The sequence below is a fragment of the Salvelinus sp. IW2-2015 genome, linkage group LG19 (genome assembly GCF_002910315.2).
Source record: "Salvelinus sp. IW2-2015 linkage group LG19, ASM291031v2, whole genome shotgun sequence".
NCBI lineage: Eukaryota > Metazoa > Chordata > Actinopteri > Salmoniformes > Salmonidae > Salvelinus > Salvelinus sp. IW2-2015.
In genome coordinates, this window is record NC_036859.1 from 21,839,059 (window position 1) to 21,862,988 (window position 23,930).

Consider the following 23,930-nt stretch of genomic DNA (forward strand, 5'->3'; position numbering starts at 1 on the left):
CACTAGTAGTGGAAGTGTTTTAGTTTTTTCTGTTGAATTAAAAAATAAATATATTTGGCACATGTTGCCGAAGGTCTTTGAACTGAAAGAAATGAAGGATAGTAAAAGAGAACCCGATTTGGTGTTATGTTATTCCAGAACTTTCTCACCTACTTTACCTGCCTTTAATTAGCAATAAATAATAAACCTGTGTCCCTCCCATCACATTGACCTCTGAACCTTTGCCCCTTACAGCGGTTGAAGAATTCATGCAAGGCGGACATAAAGTGGGGCCCGGCCCTGAGTGAGCACCGGATAGGCCACTACGCCGCCCCAGGCTCAGAGGGAGAAGTGGAGGTGCGTCCCCTGAAAGAAGAGCTGAAGGAGAAGGAGGATGAGAAGAGGGATGAGATCAGCCTCACCATCCAGGGCAGCAAYGGCTCCACAGCACACAACACTACCCCCAGCGCATAGAGGCCCCCCCTGGGCCAACTCCAGCCCCCTCCCAACCACCCCTCACCCTTTCCCACCGCACTGTGGAGAAAACCCGCTCGCTGGAGACCTTTACATATTGTAAGGGCTTATTATTTCTAACCTCTAGAGAAATTGGTCATCATCCAAAAGAATTTTATTTCTTGTTTCAACATAATTTCACAATGCAGTTTCTTGTAAACACGTTATTTGTTCTCTTCTTCATATTATGCAGGAGTTGAAGTAGAAATACACACTGTAAAGAAATCCACTCGGAATTGGCAACTTTTCTAGCGACAGTTCTGGCGGTTTTAAAGCTGGAGACCAAATGTTCTCTGGGTAGGTGTAGACACATGGCACCACTCTAGGGACTGATCCTTCCCTTCTGTTGTTTTATCTACGGTATAGCTTTTGGCTCTCAGTACCCTCTAATACATGATAGTCTCCACTACTCAGACTGTTACGTATGCTGCTTTAGGGTTACCCAGAACAACTCATATTGGAGTAAGCCAATGGGTATTTAGCTACTCCTAAATATTTTATTTGAACAACACAGTAAAGCCATTCTACTTCCAATGTTGTAAACAACTAACATACATTACAGCACCAAGTCCCCAAACACACACAGTGTTGGTCTCCAGCTTTCTGAACACCTACCCTGACTGACGCCCATGATTTCCCGATGCCCATTCTCAGGGTCCCAAAATGATTTACTACTTACTGAACAAGTTCAATACCTGAGTACATTTTATTTGATTATGGTAGGCTTTACATWARAGAGGGAGCTAAGAAAAAGACAACCATAACATGTTCACACACAAAAACAAATGGGTGGATGGATGCAACTSAGTACAATGAAGTGCCATCTCTCTTTTAGTCTTCCAGGTATTTCCGTGGGAAATGCATCTCAAGATGTGGCATCTCACTTGTGAAGGGAACGTTTCATTGACGACAGAAGCAGCTACAGATGTAGGATCTTAATTTGACCCATTTTTAACACCAGGAAAATAATCATGCCACAACAGAGTGATCAAATGAAGGTCCTACATCTGTAGCATAACAAGGAGGGAGGACACAGTGGTGTTGCGTCCTAGCCTCTGTTACTCACAAGTAGGATTTGTTCCAACAAGGCATGTTACCAAAAACATGTTAAACATGCATGAACTTTAATATCTCGGTGGCATAGCTGGAGTATGTGTCTTTGTTAACTTTTTCAAAACTGAGAGACTTGCATCAGCAGGTGTCTTTGCAGAGGAAAATATGTGTATTTACAGGCGTTTTAAAGCTCTGAGCCAAGTAGTGGTGTGATTGGATGTGGAAACAGGAAGGAGAGAAGCCATTGGTTGGCCTGGAGATGGAGTTTGTCTCCACAAGATAAAAAAAAAACATCAGTTACTGAATTATGTAGTTTATATGTAGTTGTATCGTTCTGTCAATAGAATTATCTTATTTTATCTTTCATTATTGTAAAGTAACATAGTAAATAATTATAAGGAAGACATGTTTATTTTGTAAAGAAGCTACAGTATCTTAAGAAATAACAGTAATGTTTACCATTCCTCATCCATGACTTGATTTTTATTGGTAATTGATTTATTTTAGGGGTTGGCGTGGGAGGGAGTTGTATTTCAGTCACTTTGTGGCAGGATGCTGTGGGGTTGTGCTCACACAGATTGCTGGAATTGGCAATTGTCAAGAAGTCCCATCTCTCTATCCAATTCAATGCATTCGTCTCCGCTCTGTTACGTTGCATCTGTGTTGTAGTGAGGCAAAGACCTGTTTGTGGTAACATTGTGAATCCACTGGGTCCTTGCCTGGCCTGCACTGATGGAGAGAGGTAGTCTGGCAATGCAGCTGCTTAAGTGCTAGAGCATCGCATCTTAGTGAAACTTCAGATTTKTTATTTCTTCTTTAACCAGTACGTCACTGTATATAATATTCAACATCTTTGTCTGACTGCATAAATCCAGTTTCTGCTGTCGAATATATGACTGAGTTGTTCTCCTTCCATTTTACTTCAGTTTCTCTGTGTTAAAAGTGTCATGACAGTTAGCTATCCAGACACTCAGGGGAGTAGGTAGTTACTTAGTGGTGAAAGTCTTTGGTTATTTGGTTCCAATTGGCCTCTTATTGCCTATGTAGGGCACTAGAGCTCTGGTCAAAAGTAGTGCACTATAAAGGGAATAGGGTGCCATTTGGGACGTACCCAAACTCATTGGTTATTTGAACTAACACAAAAAGCACACCAGTAGGTTAGATGCTGCCCAACAGACTCAAGCTTTACTTCAGATGACAACAGACTAGTGTGTTCTCCTATGATGCTGACAGAAGCACAGTACGGCCACACGAATCAACCTGTTCTAAAGCAGAGTAGGAGTGGTCCTGGAATAGCACAGGATATTAATAATGATGATGGTTTTAACTGATGTGTTCTATACACTATGGATACATATCATTTTGGTAATAAGGAGTTTACAGCAGGTGTAAATGGTTGAGCTAAAGTGGGTTAGTATATAATGGCCCTGATGACAGGATTTGATAACAGAATGAAATGGTGTATGATTATTCTAGACATGCCGGCTCAGGTCAGGTTGCCTCTGGATACTTCCAGGGAGTCCTCTAGGTCTTTTATTTCTTCTTCCTCCTGTTACTGTTAAACTGTTGACTTGTAGTCCTCTTATTTATTAGCTACAGTAGCTAGTAAGTTAAGGATAACCACCATGCTATTGCAACCGTTTGGTCTCTGCTGTCCACCGAACTCTTTTCCTCTATCAGATACTTGTACAGTCATGTAAAAACTGGTGTTTGTGTGTTTATTTGTTTTTATTTGGGGGTAGACAGGATTTTTTCTTGTAGTAAAAGTAGCCGATGTTAAGTGTAATATGTATTTGTGTGTAGTCGATACCTTACTACTGAGTACTGTTCTTAGATCAGGATAGTGTCAGTATTGATGTCATGTAATTCTAATCAATCAGTAACTATCAATTTTGTCATGTAACAAAACACAATCTACCTTTTAAGAGATCWTTTGTTTTTTTACTAAAAAATATATATATTTTATTGTCACAATTGAATCATCCATGTTCAGTGACACTACCTTTATCGTGTTCTAAAAGCCAGCTGATATCAAAAGTATTGCCAAACAAAAGCTTGGGTTGAAACTTGAAATTTGCATTTTACAGTATGTTCTGTTGGAGGTACATGACGGTTGGGGAAAGTATATAATAACAGTATTAATCCATTTTACATAGTAATAATGCCAATAGTATTAAGCCAACACCGTGGTACTATACTGCAGCGACATCCGGTTACAATATAGCGACTGTGCTGTAAATTCCTTTGTGTAAAGAGACTGGCCTTTTCAATTTGATGGAGTATTTTACATGTGCATATGCGGCAAAAAAAGATTACAGAAATCAAACACCAAAATCGGTAACATTGTAACAGCAATAAATATGACATTAGATCAAAATATCAATGTATTGAGGAAGTGTTTTAGAATATAAACTAATTGAACAATAAGGAATGGGTTCAACCAAATGTCTCATATCCAGAGTAAGAATCTTATCTTATTCTTCCCTTTTTGCACTGGGATTATTATTTCATTAACTTGGCATTTGGCGAGATCTTTCCTTCTAAATTAATATAAGCAGGTAGTGAAAAATGTATACTCAAGGACACATAAGATAAATATTCATATTTTTTGGACATTGTTTTTCATCTCATTTATAAATCGCTGTAGTAAGTCATCTATATATGGGATGTAAGAAATGAATACGTTAGCCAATTCTGAAAACTGATAGTCGGCCTCTACTGTACTAAAACTGTGATTTATCATCTCTGTGGTTTTCTRCGATCACAGAGGAGATCTCTTGAATTTCTAACTCATAAACATGTTTTTACACGTTTTTTTCAGCACTTTAAATCAAGTCATTTGTGTTTATAACATATTTAACCATACAAACTTCCATTTTGAAATAAGGCCTTTACAGTGGTCTGCACAAGCTGCTGTGTCAACATGTCAGCAGAGAAGACACAATGTTATGCCAATTCTATCATAGTGGAGAATAAAGCACAAATGAAATGAACACAGTACTGGTACTTTATCATATATATCTAACCATGTCTCTTGAACCTTAGGGCCAAAATCCATTGAATTGTCTTAGTCATGTCAGCTGTATATCGTAAAATGTTCCATTACAAATGGTAAATAAAATCTATTTTAAAGATCACTCAAGTGTGGTTCATGTCCCATTTGTGTTTTGTCTTTCTGAACAGGCTATGGCTTTTGTTCGATGGGAGAAAGTAGATTGTTAATAAACCATGTATTACAGGCATATGAACATTTATTTATCCAAATACAGTCGCATTTATTTACTTCAAAATACATTCAATAAATGGTTAAATTAGGTAGATCAAATTTGACTCATTTCGAAAGCATCCAACCATATTGTGTCATGTGTTCACTTTCAGGTCTTCTATCAGTCTCTAGAAAAGGACAATATAACATCCCTGTGTCTTGGCTCATTGTGGAAGATTAGGGTTACTGTATTACTTTATATTAAAGAGATTACGACATCCCTTTTACAAGTATGAGTATTATTGAGCTCTGATGAGAGACTTGTCTCCTTTTAGGACCAGACTGCCGGTAGAAAATACATGACASTATCAGAGACTCACTATCCTCTTATTCTGTAGTAAAGAGTTCAGTTTGCGAGGAGCTAACCAGCCTGTCCCCCTGCTGCGGCAGACACAGGTGCCTGGCCCCACTCGGCCCTCTGCTGGCTGGCCTCTGCACTGCGGGGGGAGCAGGGTGGAACATGCTTACGGGGCTCATCTGATCACAGCTCCCTTTGCTCCCCGGAAGCTGTGTGGAGGAGCCTAGAGGACTGTGTCCACCAGGGAACAACAAGGGCCAGCTGTTCACTGAGTCTGACCATGAGTCATCATGTCTTTGAGCTCTCACAGTCACAGGCTGACCACTAGGCCTGCAAGTTCTGCCCTTTATTCTCGGTTCTGAGGCAGGGTTGAGGTAGGATCCATGGGTGGTTACTGTACKAGCAGAGGGGACCAGGGGCGGTAGGTAGCTGTCCCTGTCTTGAGCGGTGGTGGTGGGTTCTCTGTTGCAGGGGTGGGAAGCCTCAGAGCTCTGGCTGTGAGTCCTTGGATGTTTATGTTCAGAGGGTTTGAGAGGGCTGGATACTCTGGTGTTGGTGAGCTGCATGGCTGGCCTCTCATCCTGTCTAACGGAGGAGTCCTCCTTACTAGATGTACTACTAGTGGTGGACTGGGCCTGGTATGTGGAGGATGCAGTCTGGGGGCCACCACAGGGGTCAAGTGTCTCTGTGTCTCATCCGCAGACAAACCTGTTCATCAGGTTCATCAACCTGGGAATAACAACATTGCCATTAACACCATTCATGACAGCAAAGATCAACTAGGTTGCAATTAGCTAAATACTTTCACCAGATACTGTAAGTGATGACCTTGGGCTAGATTCTATAAGATCCGCGCTAGCCGACACCCGRAGGTGTGTTAGAGCGCTCAAATCCACAAGCGGCTCCCGGCATTATACCTAAAGCAGAAATTGCCATTGGCTGCACATAGTCGCATTATTAGAAATCCCATGCAGCCTTGTTAACAAATTCAAACATTGGAATGTGAKACGTAATCTACACCTCGATTAGGCTGATAGAAATCCTCGTTATTTTGTTGAATGATTTTCAGTTTGAGCGTCATTATCTTTATATACAGTTGAAGTCGGAAGTATATATACACTTATGTTGGAGTCATTAAAACTCGTTTTTCAACCACTCCACAAATTTATTGTAAACAAACTATAGTTTTGGCAAGTCGGTTAGGACATCTACTTGTACATGAAACAAGTAATTTTTCCAACAATTGTTTGCAGACAGATCATTTCACTTATAAATCCCTGTATCACAATTCCAGTGGGCCAGAAGTTTACATTCACTAAGTTGACTGTGCCTTTAAACAGCTTGGAAAATTCCAGAAAATGATGTCATGGCCTTAGAAGCTTCTGATGGGCTAATTGACATCATTTCAGTCAATTGGACGTGTACCTGTGGATGTATTTCAAAGCCTACCTTCAAACTCAGTGCCTCTTTGCTTGACATCATGGGAAAATCTAAAGAAATCAGCCAAGACCCCTCCACAAGTCAGGTTCATCCTTGGGAGCAAATTTCAAATGCCTGAAGGTACCACGTTCATCTGTACAAACAATAGTACGCAAGTATAAACACCATGGGACCACGCAGCTGTCATACCGCTCAGGAAGGAGACGCGTTCTGTCTCCTAGAGATGAACGTACTTTGGTGCGAAAAGTGCAAATCAATCCCAAAGGACCTTGTGAAGATGCTTGAGGAAACAGGTACAAAAGTATCTTTATCCACAGTAAAACAAGTCCTATATCGACATAACCTGAAAGGCCGCTCAGCAAGGAASAAGCCACTGCTCCAAAACCGCCATAAAAAAGCCAGACTACGGTTTGCAACTGCACAGGGGGACAAAGATCGTACTTTTTGGAGAAATGTCCTCTGATCTGATGAAACAAAAATATAACTGTTTGGCCATAATGACCATCGTTATGTTTGGAGGAAAAAGGAGGAGGCTTGCAAGCCGAAAAACAGCATCCCAACCGTGAAGCACAGGGGTGGCAGCATCATGTTGTGGGGGTGCTTTGCTGCTGGTGCACTTCACAAAATAAATGGCATCATGAGGAAGGAAAATTATGTGGATATACTGAAGCAACATCTCAAGATATCAGTCAGGAAGTTAAAGCTTGGTCGCAAATGGGTCTTCCAAATGGACAATGACCCCAAGCATACTTCCAAAGTTGTGGCAAAATGGCTTAAGGACAACAATGTCAAGGTATTGGAGTGGCCATCACAAAGCCCTGACCTCAATCCTATAGAAAATTTGTGGGCACAACTGAAAAAGCATATGCGAGCAAGGAGGCCTACAAACCTGACTCAGTTGCACCAGCTCTGTCAGGAGGAATGGGCCAAAATTCACCCAACTTATTGTGGGAAGCTTGTGGAAGTCTACCCGAAACGTTTGATCCAAGTTAAACAATTTAAAGGCAATGCTACCAAATACTAATTGAGTATATGTAAACGTCTGGCCCACTGGGAATGTGATGAAAGAAATAAAAGCTGAAATAAATCATTCTCTCTACTATTATTCTGACATTTCACATTCTTAAAATAAAGTGGTGATCCCAACTGGCCTAAGATAGGGAATTTTTACTAGGATTAAACGTCAGGAATTGTGAAAAACTGAGTTTAAATGTATTTGGCTAAGGTGTATGTAAACTTCCGACTTCAACTGTATATAGCCTACACTTTCTCATTCTAAACTTTTAACGCCAGTGGGATGGGTGTGKCTTCAAGACAATGACTGCAAGAGGAGCTGCTCACCAATTTGATGACTCCCAAAGCAGTTTCCTACCTCCGACAACACCAAAACATCAGCTTTGCAGGTGTCGGCTATCGCTGGTTAGTGMTTGATCTGACTGAATTTCGGCCCTTGTCTGGGAAGTATGCATGTTACCCTTATCAGACAAATAATCAAAGTGACATGCCTTGGGCTTGATAGCAGAAAGCCCCTGAAAGCCTGTAAATCCACAGAAGTGGTAAAACAGGTATTTTGGATCTGTTAGAACGGAGAGCATAGAGCAGACTATAGGCCTGTTTGAAATAAGCACCAGGATCCAAAGCCCAAGGTAACGGAACATTGAGAGGTTACACCTGTTGATGGAGTGATGTAGTTCAATTACCACTCTAAAGTGACATCTATTAACCATAATCTTTTTCACCCAATTATTTGTGTGCAATGTTTTTCAATATTTGTAGCGGATGAGAACTTGACAACACTGKAAAAAAGGAGAAGTAAAAAGTATTTTTGCAACAATAAACCACTAGATGGTAGTGAGGATCAATTGATCTGATTTTGTTCCAGATATAGGAGAACATGTCAGTCAGTCATTTATGTCAGATCAATACAAGAAGAAAGAAAAGCAACCAACTGTGTTTTTTAGGAGTTTTTTTTATAGGAAGTGTTTTTTAGGAAGTTTTTTTGGTAAGTGTTTTTTTAGGAAGTGTTCATTGAATAAATGTATGTCGTTCTGTCCTTGTTATTTGTCTATTAATGTTCTGTATTATGTAACGTTTTGTGTTTTGTGTGGAGCCCATGAAGAGTAACTGCTGCTTTAGCAGTAGCTAATGGGGTTCCTAATAAAATACTAACGTCAAAAGACTTAGGACACGTTACCAATTTATTTGCCTGGCTACACAGACTCCTTGCTCTGGCCAAACGCTACGCCACGCCCACGGACATTAGTTTCTTCTCTGCAATGAGTCTGGATCTGAGTAACTCCTGACCCTTCACCGAATGCGAACYCATTCGGGGCCGTCTGATTGGTCCAGAAGCTGATGGGTTGGGCCAGAGCCAGAACACACGTGGGTAAAGTGGTGGTTTGAAAATKKATCATTGGCTTTGATACTCTGATTGGTTAGAGAAGATCCAATCACTAATGACTTTGTTTTGTACAACACCCCTCGTGCCCCTCGCCACCACAAACGGCTTCAATGATGGCAGTCTCAGACTAAAGTATGTAGCGAACAACAGATCAGCGGAATAATTTAGTGTGAGTCGTCAGGCTACCAATTTATACCTCCAAAGGGAGCGATAGTCATTGTCAGTGCAGTGTAGTTCACAGGAAACCATTATGGATCGGAGTACAGTCACCTCTATTAACTCTGGGCTCTGATGTTCAGCTGGCTCAATACAGATCAGTTATGTGGACCAGGAAAGTATATTACTGTTAGGTTGCAAAATGCTTTCCCAAAATGTCCACGTTTTTCAGAAATCCCAGTTGGAGGATTCCTGAATTTTCCTGCTTTTTACATCTTGATTCCAGGAATGTTCCAACCAGGATTTCGGGAAAATCTGGGAATGTTGGTATAGGTATCGTATTTTTCCCACCCTAATACTGTATGACTGTACTGTAACTGTATCACCCACCTGTTACAGTGGGCTCTGGAGCCTCAGTGACATCACGCTGTGTCTGGTGTTCCTGTTCTACACTCTCCTGCAAGAAGCGAATCACAGACAAGACAAAACACCACAGAACAGGTCACCTACCTGGAGCCAGCCACTGGTGAGTTGGAGTGATGTACCCCAACGACACAGCTGACAAATGAGAAATAAGGAAGATGGTGGGAGATGGGGGGGGGTGTTAAGACGTGAGTGACGAAACGATTCAGCAGCAGCAGTGTTTGTTCCATAAGGATTTGGACTCTCTTTTTACATCTATATCCAGACTCAGGACATAAACCACAGCTCCAACCAACAGGCTCTTTTCTCTGCTGGCAGCCGGGTCATATCTGTCCTGGTTTTACAATACCACTGGTAATGGATGATCATTAGCTAGGAGTCCCCTCACCCACCCACCCACAAGCCCTGCTATTTGCTTTGAGGTATTTACGTAAAGTCTCACTGTCTGCCACTGGCATACCACGGAGCTATGCCTCTGTCTCGACTCCCCACTGTGTAGCTAACGGAGGGGTGCCTCGTCTGACTCCCCACTGTGTAGCTAACGGAGGGTGCCTCGTCTCGACTCCCCACTGTGTAGCTAACGGAGGGGTGCCTCGTCTCGACTCCCCACTGTGTAGCTAACGGAGGGGTGCCTCGTCTCGACTCCCCACTGTGTAGCTAACGGAGGGGTGCCGAGTGCCTAGCGCCGCCAGCTGATCATCTTGGTTTTTTGAAATGCAAACAAACAGAAGTGAAGAGTGATCTAGTTACAGAGGAGGGTATTAATTTTAGATGTGAGGTCTGACTGATGGAAGGGTGGTTAGACTATCCTGGCGCAGGCTGCTACCAAGGGAGATGGAATACCAGACTGGTTCTGCATCCCTAATGGCACTCTATTCCCTATGTAGTGCACTACTTTTGACCAGGKCCTATTGGGGGAATAGGGTGATATTTGGGATGGGGACTGGGAGCTACACAGCCCATTGCTTCTCAATGGAGTGTTGACTCAAAACCCAAACTCTGCTTCGCAGAAACGGCTGCCCTTTTACTCTGAAAATAAAACAGCCTATTTTTTCACTGTGGTGCAGTGGTAAAATGATAACTCTCCACACCTCCTTCTCAGTCTATTCTTTCTCCTACTTAAAGCAGTGTTATATGGGCTCTATTTGGGACCATGCCTACTAGTCTACAAACTTCCAAAGCTTGACAATAATGAGATATTGCGGTAATTTAGTCATTACCGTGGACTGCCTGACTGCTAAAATTGCAGATTCCTTTCCTGGTCCACGGCCAAGTCTATGAATTAATTCCAACAACCCCCATTCGAGGAAATGGGACATTATACCTATGTTTGTAAAAATGGATGATTGATTGCTGCATGCTAAATGTGAATGAGATCATACAGTACCCTGGCTTGGTTCTGGCTGACTAGACTATGTTTCTGGCTGTAATGGGAAATKATTTGAATAATTGTCCTCCACAAGGAAATCTGAGAGGGAATTGTGGATCTCTCTCCGCCAGTTAGTACGTTCATACATTAGTCACACTGTTATATCTCAGCCAAAATGTATTTTGACTAAACTTGCCATAGATATCTGGCATTTACAAAATTACACTGATTGGCCAAATGGCAAACTTTGAAAGGTCACACCTCTCACCCCGTTTCACCTAAAGTCATGAAATTCAGTGCATACTGTAGGTCCCTCTCCTCACAAGGAACACATTTGCGTCAGGGACCCATAAGGTCTGCCATGATGGATTYTCCGCCATTTTGAATTTTGTGAAGAACACTTAAAAAGCTACTTTTCTGGCACCAGATGACCGATCTGCACAAAACTTGACTTGTGGTATCTATGKACAAAGGTCCATAGAGGTCCAGCGCAATATTTTCCAGACTAGTACCAAAAACAATATGGCTGCTATTGACCATGAACATTCACGTGGGCATGGTCTGGCACATAAATGCATATAAATCAGTCCAGGATATTCGTATTGTAACAAAATTCAGTAAACATGTTGCAAACACTGTCAAGACTCAACATGTGCAAGAACATCTATATCGGGGGTGCTATAGTAATCAATACGTTAGTCACATGTGATATCTCAGACACCACTGGCCCGATTTTGACAAAACTTGGATGAATGATGTTGTCACGCCTGCTCCCGCTCTCCCTCTCTGGCRCTCGAGGGCGCCAGGCTGCCCTTCATTACGCACACCTGTCACCATCATTACGCACAGTTGCGCAATATTGGRCTCACCTGGACTCCATTACTTTGTTGATTACCCCCTCTATTTCAGTCAGCTCCTCAGTTTGTTCCTGTGTCAGCATTGATGCCATTATTTTTCCCCTGTCCAGACGCTATTCCTGTTCTGTTTCATGTCTGTTGTTTATTAAATGTTTTTTAAACTCCCTGTACCAGCTTCTCGTCTCCAGCGYCAATCCTCACATATGTGTCTTGCCATAGAGATGCATAATTTACAAAATTACACTGATTGGCCCAAGGGTGGGTGCTGCATCATTCGTGGGGGATGACATGTTTACTTTTGCCTTGTTATTTTCCTGTATTTCAGTCTATAATGATCTGTTGTAACAAAGTACTGATGTTTCTACCTTTGACCTGTTTAACTGACAGTATCAAACGTCTGCCAGTGTTGAATGTGATGGTTAAAGTTTGATGCCAGACTGAGCTGAGGTCACACTGATAATGTATCTGTGACACTGTGATTCTGTAGCAGCTGAGGTTGTGACTTCCTACAAGTTGGGATGGTGTTTACAGAACATTCAGTGCTATGTGATTAATATAGAAGGGCCTTCTCAGARGAGGACATTTTCTTTGCTGAATTCTTGTAATAAACCAGATGGATTTTTGATTGATATTATCTACGACCGCTATCCTTTTTATTCACCTGAAAATCTCCTYTACACTGGCTAAGAATTTTGCTTCTGTTCATTATGCCTTTGAATTGCACTTTACGTACAAAAATGCTGGTAGCAGAAACAGAAACATCCCTAACAGACACTGTGCAATCCCATCCTAGTCCCTACATCTCAGGAGACGTGTCCTGCGTGTCATAGTGGGTTGGAGATGTGTGACATGGCACATAAAAAGATGGCTTCCCCATCTGTTGGGCAGGGAACACCTACATCTGGTGTTCCGTTCTCTCTCCTTCAGTGCCAGAGGAGCACGACAGAGGGGCAGCCAGCCCAGCCCCAGAGTATAGAGACTAGACTACTCAGTACAGTAGGAACTTGGACTGATTGAAAGAGGATCAATCTTGTGCAGCAGTGTGTTTGGCCAGATCCCTGGAAAGACTTAGTGCCTCTGGCCTCAGCAGTAACCTTAGATTGAGGCTTTGCAGACTGGGCGTATACAAGGAATAATATGCAGATTGCCAACAGCGGTTGAAGGCTGAAGGTAATCAGGTCCATCTGAGGGGGGCTTGGTGATGACTGTCCTAGGTCAACAACAGGTCACATTGGTTCTCGCTGTGTTAACCAGGCGGCTGTACGTGTCGGTGGCAGTCAGCTCTTGGCTTTTAGAGGAGCGAAAGGCTTGTTCTCTCTGTGGGGTCTTTCACATATTATATTMTATTTTTCATGGCCTTGTCTATAGCTCAGACCCGAGGTGTAMGCTGTTGAAGGCTTATTTAAGGACATCCCAAAGAAAAAGCTGACAGAGAAGAACTGACCTTTTTACTTCCAAGTCTTCAGTGTATTCTGCATCTCAGTCCAAGCACATAGGGTACTGCAAGTGCAGTATATTTTCTGAGAGCACAGACAACATTTCAACTGGAACAATAGTGTGAATTTCCAAAATAGCAACCTCTCTGGTATTTTGATTGGAATCAAACCCAATTCTTACCTGCAGAAACTGCACTTGGCTTTTCAGCACCTCGCATTCTTCAGTCAGAACTGATCTGGTAGTGAGGAGAGAACACCATTTTTAGGTTAAACTCTAAAACCCTTGCATTTCTTGACCTTTTACAAATGATAATAGATTTTAACACCTTTTAGTAAAACTATTAAACTAAAGAAAATTGCATAGTGTTAAACACAAACCAATTCAAATGTATACATAGCATGATATCAAGGTGCAATTTTTCAGGAACTTGGCTGCCGGTTTTCATCGAATACCGCCTTGAATCCTAAACAGGCAGCCAAATGCACAACAGCATGTACTACATCCATATCTATTACACAACTTTTCTTATGGTATTGAGGGAGCCGTGGCCTATTTTTCGGTTATGTAACTATTGTAGACTTAATTCCCTTCTTTCTTTTTTAGAAGCAAAGGAATCTTCTGCATGCTGAGGTCTGGTATTCATTTTCTTACAATGGGGGCTTTTGTTCTGTGCAGGGATGGAGAGGAGAGGGCTGGCTGGCCTCCACCCTCCGCCCTCCATCCCCTCCTACTCTCCCCCAGCTCCCCACCAAGGCAGGCCCAGTGTTTGCAATCCCCTCCAGGCCTGGTTGGGTAGGGAGCTCCAGATGCCTGGCTCTTTCTGCCACAAGGCCAGGGGGAAAGGGAACCAGGTTGGAGGACACAGGCGGGAGAGAGGAGAGCAAGACAGGAGAACAGTGGAGAGGAGAGAGGAATGTCATCTACAGTGAATAGATCCCTGCCCTCTCCTATGACCAGGAGAAGGCAGTGATCTATTCACTGTAGATGACAGGACAGGAATACACTATAATGGAGAGAAGGAGAAAAGAGGAAGGTAGAAAGAGACAAAGCAGGGTGGTATCCTAGTATCGTAAAGCTACCGCCTTTCTCTTTACTGTAATGCCATGTTTGTACAATGATGAGGACATGTCTGGTYTGTCCAAACAGGCAGATTTAGAGAGGGCCAGAGTGGCAGAAGTCTGAAGAGAAATTTGACTCTGCACAGAGGAATGTGTGAAGAGGAAAAGGGGTCCCATTCCCACAGTCCCACAGCTGTATTCATTTCATTACAGCACTTCACTGACTGTGGCTCACATTTACCCCATGGCTCATGGTCTTTCCTGTCTGAGACTCTTCATGGATGCAGACTAAGGTCTTGCAGTCACATATTCTGCAGAATTTCAACTGGCTGCATTTTATAGGGTGCATTACCTAAACATTAGTCTGTAATTGACAAATGTTGCTCAGTCACTTACTTGAGGTGGGCCACAACATCATCTATGTGGGTGACATTCAGCTTGTGTCTCACGCCATCAATGTCATCTTGGCTGGTAGTRGAGCTGTCTGAGCTCTGGGAACAGGACCTGTCGGACCAGAAATGCATGTCTAAGGTGCATCCACATGACTAGAAATACACAATGACAATGTATGTTTGCAACTGTCCTTTTCCCTCTTGTGTTGTAGCAGTTGTATTACAGTATGTGAATGTATGTATGTGAATGTACCTCTTAACAGTCAGACTAACCTTTCTGCATGTTGGCTCTGGCTGAATTGTATTCCACTAGAGGGAGGCCTACTATTCACAACGGTTGTTATGGACACCCAAGGCGTAATTCACCACACTAGGACTGTACCRGAATATGTCTGCATCTCCATCCCTAAAAATCAATAGATACACACAAATAACCCCCAACGTAGTGTGAAGGAGTCAGAGTGGAGGGAATAAGATGACAAAGGAAGGACAGAAATAGTGAGCCAATAATCTGGCCCCCCAGTTTTGACCCGTTGGTGCAACACAAAGTGAGTGTTGTATGTCTGTCAACCCTGACGGGCCGGTCGGCCAGCAGGCCTGTCCTGCTTTCTGAAATCCCCTGTCTTAATCTTAAGACTACCATGCTGAAAATATTAAAGCAGTGGAGCAGAGAGAGAGATGGGGAGAAAGAGAGAGAGATGGGGAGAGAAGAGAGGAGAGATGGAGAGAAAGATGGGTAGAGAGAGAGAGATGGGTTGAGAGAGAGAGAGAGAGAGAGAGAGAAGAGAGAGAGGAGGAAGAGAGAGAAGAGGAGAAGAGAGAGAGAGAAGAGAGAGGAGAGAGAGGAGAGAGAGAGAGAAGAGAGAGAGAGAGAATAAATGATAATGGTACAACAGCAGCGTCCTACAGCCTCCAAGGTCACCAGCCATGGAACAAGGCCTGTTGAATGAGGGGTGAGGGGGGTGAGGAGAACACCCCAGCAGTGTCAAAGTAGGGATATTATGTTACTAGGCTGAGGGATTTAAATCAGGAGGCTGGCACATTGTGGACACTCCCATTTAGCTGCACCTGCCGAAACTCTTTTGATCTCCAGGAAAAAGGCTGTTGCAGATGCTAGCCAAGGATGCCCAACCCTTTTTTAAATCACAAAGGGTTGCGTAATTACGGAGAAATACTGCTCAATCCAAGTGGAAAATAGGAAGATAGGCTACTCCCCCATGAAATTAAGGACCGGAAAAGCTTACAGAATGCATCCTCCCTTTTTGGTCAAAGCCAACATCTAGGCTATGGCCTGTTGTGGATAGCTAACTGACCCATATATCAGCAAACTTGATTATCGATGGAATACAAAATACTGACTGTATTGAAGCTTGCAGCTCTTGAGTCCTATGCCTGAGTCTTACACCACAGTGCACAACTTCTGGTGAACAAGACCGTGTGGAGGGTGAGTAGAGGTAAGAATCCCATTTCAGTGGCAGGCTGCTAGTGGAGCTACCGGGTCTAGCTGTAATGACAGGAACAGAGGCTACATTGTGAGGCAGTGTAGTACATATCACTAAGTAGCTTACTCCCAGAGAGAGGAGGAGCCCTGATCTCAGCTAACAAAGATGGCATAGACGCCCGCCGCAACATCAACAACCACACCAGACCATTCAAAAACTCCTCCTGTCCTGGAAGATTGATAAACTACAGATGTAAAATAAGTTACACCACAACCACAGCCACTTTTAACATTTCTCACTTCCCAGCTCCTCCCGCTCCAATTGTTATGCTAGTTCCGTTCAGAGATTTAGGACCTCCTTGGGCCTGTTTTCAGAAAGCCTATTTATTCAGAGTACCTTTACTCAATGGGCATTCAGCGTACCCCCTATTTCTCTCCATAATGGGACAGGTGCGGCTGCACTGAGGACGCCGACCACAAATAACTAAGACAATGGCATGGAGAGAGGACCACACAATGGGACAGGTGATCTGAAAAGTTGCCAACCAGCTCCATTAAATCAGTTCACTTTCAAAGCAAGATTAATCTTAGCTGCTAAAGTCAGACACCCTTGTTCATCAAACCCCTCAGATGTAGGGTATTTAGTCAACTCAACAGTTTCCTGCTTTGGGTAGGATCGATTGATCAAGGATAAAGAGAAMGCTCCAAACCTGGAGCGATATTAAAGGGAAATGATCCAGCAGCTTTGTCCTGAAAGCAGATCAGCTGATTTACAGTGAGGCCCTTAATTTGCTAATCAAAGAGAGGGGGATCATGGAGGATATACACACAGACTATATTCCAAAGGTTACCCTATTCCCTACATAGTGCACTACTGAGCCCTATGGGCCCTGGTCAAATGTAGTGCACTATATAGGGAATAGGGTGCCATTTGGGCCACAAACACAAACACAGGGCAGAGGCAGAGACCAACAGGACCAACCAGCAGGCAGCAGCGTGGTTGGCACTTGGCAGGGGTTCAAAGCRGAACGTAGTATCAGGGATAACATGGTACTGATACCCAAAGTCTTAGCATTACCTTGTTGATTTGTCCACAGGACGTCTGGATGTGCCGACAGAGTTTGTTTGAAGTGGGTTTAAGATGAAATAATTCCTGAATGATACACATTCCTAGACTATTCCTAGTATACCCTTTAATAGTCCCATAGTCTTAGCTAAATCTGATCTGATTTAAAGTAACAATAAAGCTATGAATGACAGTATTTGTGAGATAGCCACTGCCAATACATTTCTAACTGGTGCATCACATTTATTGGATACAATCTTCAGTGATTTGTGTTTTTCCTGAATGGCAACAAAAACTCAAATTATAGGGGCAGAGTTGAGGCGGAGCTACATTCTTCAGAGCCTCCAACCAGTTGCTGAGGGATGGACACGCCTCCCCTTCAAATAGGTACCTGTAAATTACTGCCTTTTGTCGGACAAACGGGCTCATCCGGATGCAGGCCTAGTGTTGGGTGGGCAGTATAAAAATAGGGCCCCCATTTGTGGGGGATCTGGGTGATTTGTTGCTTAGGAGATTATGAAACCTCAAATTCTGCCTTGTGCTTTTACCATTAGGACCATAACATTTACAGCCATTTTGGAACCTTACTATCTTCTTAGATCTAATTATTACCAAACCATTTGTAACTGACTGAAAACACAGTAAGCATTTAAAGATATCATTGTTGAAGAAAACTAAAGGTACAAAGTGTGAAACAAGGGTCCTGACCCCTAGGCCCAACCCTTTCCCAGTGGAAATAAAAGTCTGAATGGTTTTACTGGGGTCAGAACATTTATCACCTGGAACTAATAAAAAAACAGGCAGGGAGGGAGAGACAGGGAGAAGAAGCCTGGTCTGGGAAACGAGATCGACAGACATCCCAACAATGTTGGTCCTCTGTCTGATGGATGAAAATGTAAACATATATTTTTTTCTCTCAAAATTCAACCATTAGGCAATCATGGCGTAAGAAGAAGTGTTGGTGTTTGACAATTTGATAAATGCTTTATCAATTCCAAACTGAATAGAAAACTAGAAGAGGAAGGGAAAGGAAAGCCAAAAGGTTTATGGTAGTAGTTTCTTCCAAAACGTTTTATTGTTGCTGATATTCAAACAAGTTGTCACCAATGATTAATAGGCTACGTTGTATTAACATGTTGGTGTTACATAGTTCTTAAGTAACTGCATTGTAATTGCATAGTATTGGCCTATGTCCCAAAATTGCTCCCTATTCCCTACATAGGGCACTACTTTTGATCAGAGCGCTATGGGCCCTGGTCATAAGTAATGGACTCTATAGGGAAAAGAGTTCCATTTGGGACACAGGCATGGAGTTCAGTCATCATACAAGAGTCTTCTCCTCACCTGCCCTCCAAGGCTGCTCTCTCTCTCACGGTCCCCAGCAGCAGTTGGATCTCAGCTTTCAGCAGCTCCTTGATGGCAGGGGGGTCAGCCAGGGGGGAGTGAGGTGTCTTCAGCCTGTTACCCAGTTTATGGCGCACCGTCTGCCAAATCTGCTGCCACATAGTGACCTGGAAGTAGGAAAAATGGGGATACATGGGATAGGACATCAGGAGACAATGCTGTGTAACTTTAGGCTTATAATGAGTGATGAGTCATTATGAATGATGAGATATCAGAAAGACCTGTGAAATGTACATGACATTCAATTGAGACCCTGGCCCATCTTATAATATAAGTGTTCTATTTAATAACGTGCCCTGGCCACTGTTGTGCATAGAACTACTGCATGTGTTTTTCACTTGGCTGGTTTCCCCCAACAAGTTTGCACACTACTCTTTAAAAACACTACCTTCAGGGAAAAACTATTAAAGGGACTACTGCTGAAGAAAAAAAAGTGAAAGTATTATGAAACTGTAGCCAGACAGGAGAAAAAGTAGAAGTGTTATGAAACTGTAGCCAGACAGGAGAAAAAGTAGAAGTGTTATGAAACTGTAGCCAGACAAAAACAAAAGTGAAAATGCTTTGAAACTGTAGCCAGCCAGAAGGAAAAAAAGTGAAAGTGTTATGAAACTGTAGCCAGACAGAAGAAAAAAAAGTGAAAGTGTTATGAAACTGTAGCCAGCCAGAAGAAAAAAAAGTGAAAGTGTTATGAAACTGTAGCCAGAAGAAAAAAAAGTGAAAGTGTTATGAAACTGTAGCCAGGCAGAAGGAAAAAAAGTGAAAGTGTTATGAAACTGTAGCCAGACAGGAAAAAAGTGAAAGTGTTATGAAACTGTAGCCAGCCAGAAGGAAAAAAGTGAAAGGTGTTTATGAAACTGTAGCCAGACAGAAGGAAAAAAAGTGAAAGTGTTATGAAACTGTAGCCAGACAGGAAAAAAGTGAAAGTGTTATGAAACTGTAAGCCAGACAAGAAGGAAAAAAGTGAAAGTGTTATGAAACTGTAGCCAGACAGGAAAAAAGTGAAGTGTTATGAAACTGTAGCCAGACAGAAGGAAAAAAAGTGAAAGTGTTATGAAACTGTAGCCAGACAGAAGGAAAAAAAGTGAAAGTGTTATGAAACTGTAGCCAGACAGAAGGAAAAAAAGTGAAAGTGTTATGAAACTGTAGCCAGACAGGAAAAAAAGTGAAAGTGTTATGAAACTGTAGTCAGACATCAACAAATAAAGAGGAAAGAGAAAAAGTCAAGCAAATATTCTGGCTGATGGCAGAGGCACAGTGTTGGTGAAGAAGTTTAAAGTCTGGAGTCTATTAAATTTTTTCTGCACCTGGTCCCTGACATTCAGTGTCTATGCTCCATGGAAAGGCCAGCTTCAAAGCCCACTGCTGTCCAGAGGAGAACGTTTAAACATGGTCGTTCCCTGTGTCTTTCAATCTGGCTGTGCCCTCACATACGCACACACACATACACACACACACGCTACCACACACACACGCACACACACACACTACCACTATGTCTAGCTGAACTCCGGCCAGGCAGCCACACACTGCTTCCCATAAAGCCCCAGCAAGCCATTCTCTATGCAGGTGTTTATGGAGTCAGCCCCCAGGATGCTAACAACAGTAACAAGCTGTTCATTGCTTAATTCATCTCCAAGTGAAACCCATCAGATGACATGGGGAAGGAATTACAGTGTGGTTAACCTGAGTTGTTGACTCATTGTTGTTGTTGTTGTAACTTCACAATGGAGATTGAAGATGTTAAATGTGGAACGTGATAAACATTTGAAATAGGCTAATCTAATAATATATTTTTCATGCTAGCCATCCACAAACCAAACATTGACTTAATCCTATGCAATATCCAGTTGCACAGGCATTACTAATGTCCGGAGAATATATGGTAGCTCTAAGCCACATGGTTTGGCAGAGATCCAAGGAAACGTGCCCTGGCCTCCTCATATCCTGTGTTAAACTTAAAAGGAACTGCTGCAGACAATGGTGACCTAGATGGAGAGAAGGCCAGTCTGGGTAGTATTATTATGATTCTCATCTAGAGATTTAACACTGAGGGAAAGAATTAATTTACTACAGGGTAGAAAGCAACAACAACAACAAAATACTGAGGGAAATGTAAGGCTGGTTGAGTGAATAGGGCTCACATGCTTTTTTAAACTAGAAGTCCTTCCTTCTCTACCTACATGTACAAATGACCACGACTAACCTGTACCCCCGCACATTGACTYGGTACCGGTAGCCTCGTTATTGTTATTTTATTGTTACTTTTTACTTTAGTTTACTTAGTAAATATTTTCTTAACTCTATTTCTTGAACTACAGTGTTGGTTAAGGGCTTGTAAGCATGTGACAAATACAACCAGTCGGCGCATAGAAATTATGTCATGTATATGCTCATAATAATCTTATCAACAAGGCAGGGTTGGCTCTTAACCCCTAAATTGGCCCATGGGGYGCTAAGCTAATTTGAGGGCCTGTGTCATTTTTCTTCTATTACGCAACTATTCCTGGGGTCTCCTTCATTAGATGTTTGTCCTGTAGAGTGTGACTGTATTTACACTACTGAACTGATCTAATATGGACATTTAAAACATTGCCCCTAGCAGAACATAACTGTAGGATGACATCATTGGGGAGAGTTAAGGCTGGAGACCCAGACAGGAAATGGGTGGTTTCATACATATTTATTTTTCCTTTTTGAATATGAACCCTATATTATCTACTTCAATTGAAGTTACTCCTGCATTGCTAATGGGGTTGTAATTCCCTAGCCAGCCTGGTATAATATTACTCATAGCCTCTTGACCTGTTGTATGTTACTTGATAACATTTTCAGACGGAGTAGTTGGCTTCAGAAGAAACAGTTTAAAGCAGTAGGTGGCCCGTGGGCCAAATACGTCCCGTGGGTGATTTTATTTGCCTCTACCCCCCCCCCTCCCCCCCAGTTTTCTGCGAAAAATAAAAAATAAAAGTTGGTACTGGGCTGTACGCACTACCGGTGATCAGGCCTACAGTACCACCGTTGTGTCATCAGCAAACTTAATGATGATGTTGGAATCGTGCTTGGCCACGCAGTCATGGGTGAACAGGGAGTACAGGAGGGGACTAAGCACACACCACTGAGGACCCCGATGTTGAAGATCAGCGTGGCCGATGTGTTGTTACCTACCCTTACCACCTGGGGGGCGGTCCGTCAGTAAGTCCAGGATCCAGTTGCAGCGGGAGGTGTTTAGTCCTAGGGTCCTTAGCTTAGTGATGAGCTTTGTGGGCACTATGGTGTTGAACACTGASCTATAGTCAATGAACAGTATTCTCACATAGGTGTTCCTTTTGTCCAGGCTGGAAAGGGCAGTGTGGAGTGCGATTGAGACCGCATCATTTGTGGATCTGTTGAGGCAGTATGCAAATTGGAGTGGGCCTAAGGTTTCCGGGATGATGGTGATGATGTGAGCCATGACCAGCCTTTCAAAGCACTTCATGGCTACCGACGTGAGTGCTACGGGGGCGGTAGTCATTTAGGCAGGTTACCTTCGCTTTCTTTGTCAAGTACTATATCTGTTTGGGATTGTTGCTGTTAATTTGCAGTGTACAAATTATTTATATCTATGTTCCGACCCCCCAACCATCAGCTCAAGAAAAAAATTGTCCCAAGGCTAAATGTAATTGGGGACCCCTGGTGTGAAGAAAGTCTCGAGCCACGGTGTGAGTGAGTTGTTTTGGAACAATCTGAGGACCTAGTCTTGAATAGCTGCATGCATAGCCTCACTTAACTAGAGCTCCTTGTGTTTTACACAACATCTCATTCTACATTGTAGAATCTATCTAAAGCTTGCATGTCTTGTTGCGATTACTTGCTGTAATTGTGGCATGTTCACAGTTTAATGTAATCTATTTAAAGTACTAATGCATAGCATTTGCCAACTATATAATATTATCCAGTAGTTACTTCTATCTTGAGTTGTTAGGAGAGTTTATTGAGTCAAGGGAACTTACTCAAGTGATTTCCAGTCCACCCTTATTGTTTTGGCCAAATGTAATGTGTCAGCTATTGCTGATTGCTACCTAAAGACAGATATTTGAACAATGCAGGACCATGGTCAGTTATTCCTCCAACATGAACAGCACCCTTAAAGTGACAACCAGAAGTTGAAACAATAACAATGCCCTCACCCACCACTGTTTCGGTAAAAAGCTGAGGGATGGGGATGGATATATGTAACCACTCTCAAATTCAAATTCATAGACAGAGCTATGGATGCAAGGAGTGACCATCCATGATATCAAAAGTATAGATTTAACCATCTTTTAAAGCTATACAGTTTTAACTTACATTTACTTTGTTTGCAAACATTTGATTAAAACAAGTTCATATTCTGGGTTCTAGTGGGGTATGACAGTTGAACTAGCTAAAGTCATATGAGGCATTTAATAATCAATGGATATAGCTAGCTATATCATTCATGTATAAGTTTAAAAATGTATGTAGCAACTGCAGATTGTCCCTTTAAAATGGCTTAGTCCTCACCTCAGTATGAATCTCTGTGTACATGTCAATCAAAGCATCTCCAAACATGCCCCGGATGTCTGGGGGCTCTGGCGCCGGGACTTGCTCCACGATAAGATTCCACACCGAGAGTGGGCATTCGGATTCTTCCATGAAGACACCTAGGAGTTTAAACTGTCTAACAGAGGGGAGAATTGAAACTAGTCATTGACATATGTCTGGTCTAGAAGTAATTTGCTTCATAATAATAATTTGCCGGTTTTGCCAGCAGTAGCAGAAGAGTGCTCGTCGTGGGTTGTCTGTCTCATTTGGCTACTGTAGATAGCTAAGTCAGTTAACGTTAGCTATCTAGTTAGTTGTTAGATAGCATCTCAGTAACATTAATTGAATAATTTCATGCACATTATATTTGTGCTTAAATTTTACATTTTAAAACTTGAGAGAAATGTGAGCTAACCTGCTAGTTAGTAAATCAAAGACTAAACGTACCTTGTTGTTGCTTCCTGTATCCAGTGTAAACATTCTTGTATCCAAGGCAGACATATCGCGAAATCAGTATCCCTCCACCACTGCTTAGAATAAACTATTTCTGGTGTAAATAAAATGTTCAATAGTTTAATTTTGTCCCCTGGAAAATCCATGGGAACATTATTTCAGCTTCATATTATAGTCTACAGTTTTATTGTTGTACTTTGTTATTGCATTAACCTGGTTGAATACAAAGTCAAACCAGATGTATTTTTTATAATAACCACACATTAATATCTTATTTCATACAAAGGAACGATAACAAAAAGAGAGCAATGTTAGTTAATCTTATCTCAAAGGCAGTTTAAATATTGTGTCTAGCTAACGAATATCAGTAGCCATAGTTATTT

At 42.3% G+C, this 23,930-nt stretch overlaps 2 protein-coding genes across 4 annotated transcripts in view; one reads left to right on the forward strand and one right to left on the reverse strand.

The window, feature by feature from the left end:
• The window catches only part of LOC111979169 (sodium- and chloride-dependent glycine transporter 1), a 97,511-nt gene extending 92,829 nt beyond the window's left edge, over nt 1-4,682 (forward strand). For all 3 annotated transcript variants that reach the window (XM_024009515.2, XM_024009514.2, XM_024009516.3), the window contains one exon: nt 235-4,682. In XM_024009515.2, coding sequence (XP_023865283.1) covers nt 235-453 — 219 coding nt within the window. In that variant the 3' untranslated portion in view covers nt 454-4,682. The remainder of the gene's footprint in view (nt 1-234) is intronic.
• A 455-nt stretch (nt 4,683-5,137) lies between these two features.
• Nucleotides 5,138-23,909, reverse strand: LOC111979628 (uncharacterized). The gene is made up of 8 exons (XM_024010222.2): nt 23,542-23,909; nt 23,074-23,226; nt 18,493-18,659; nt 14,974-15,047; nt 14,646-14,775; nt 13,372-13,426; nt 9,503-9,562; nt 5,138-5,764 (listed from the first exon to the last, which is right to left on the reverse strand). The coding sequence occupies exons 1-8, from the start codon at nt 23,593-23,595 to the stop codon at nt 5,138-5,140; spliced, it is 1,320 nt and encodes a 439-aa protein (XP_023865990.2). The 5' UTR covers nt 23,596-23,909.
• Nucleotides 23,910-23,930: the final 21 nt, after the last annotated feature.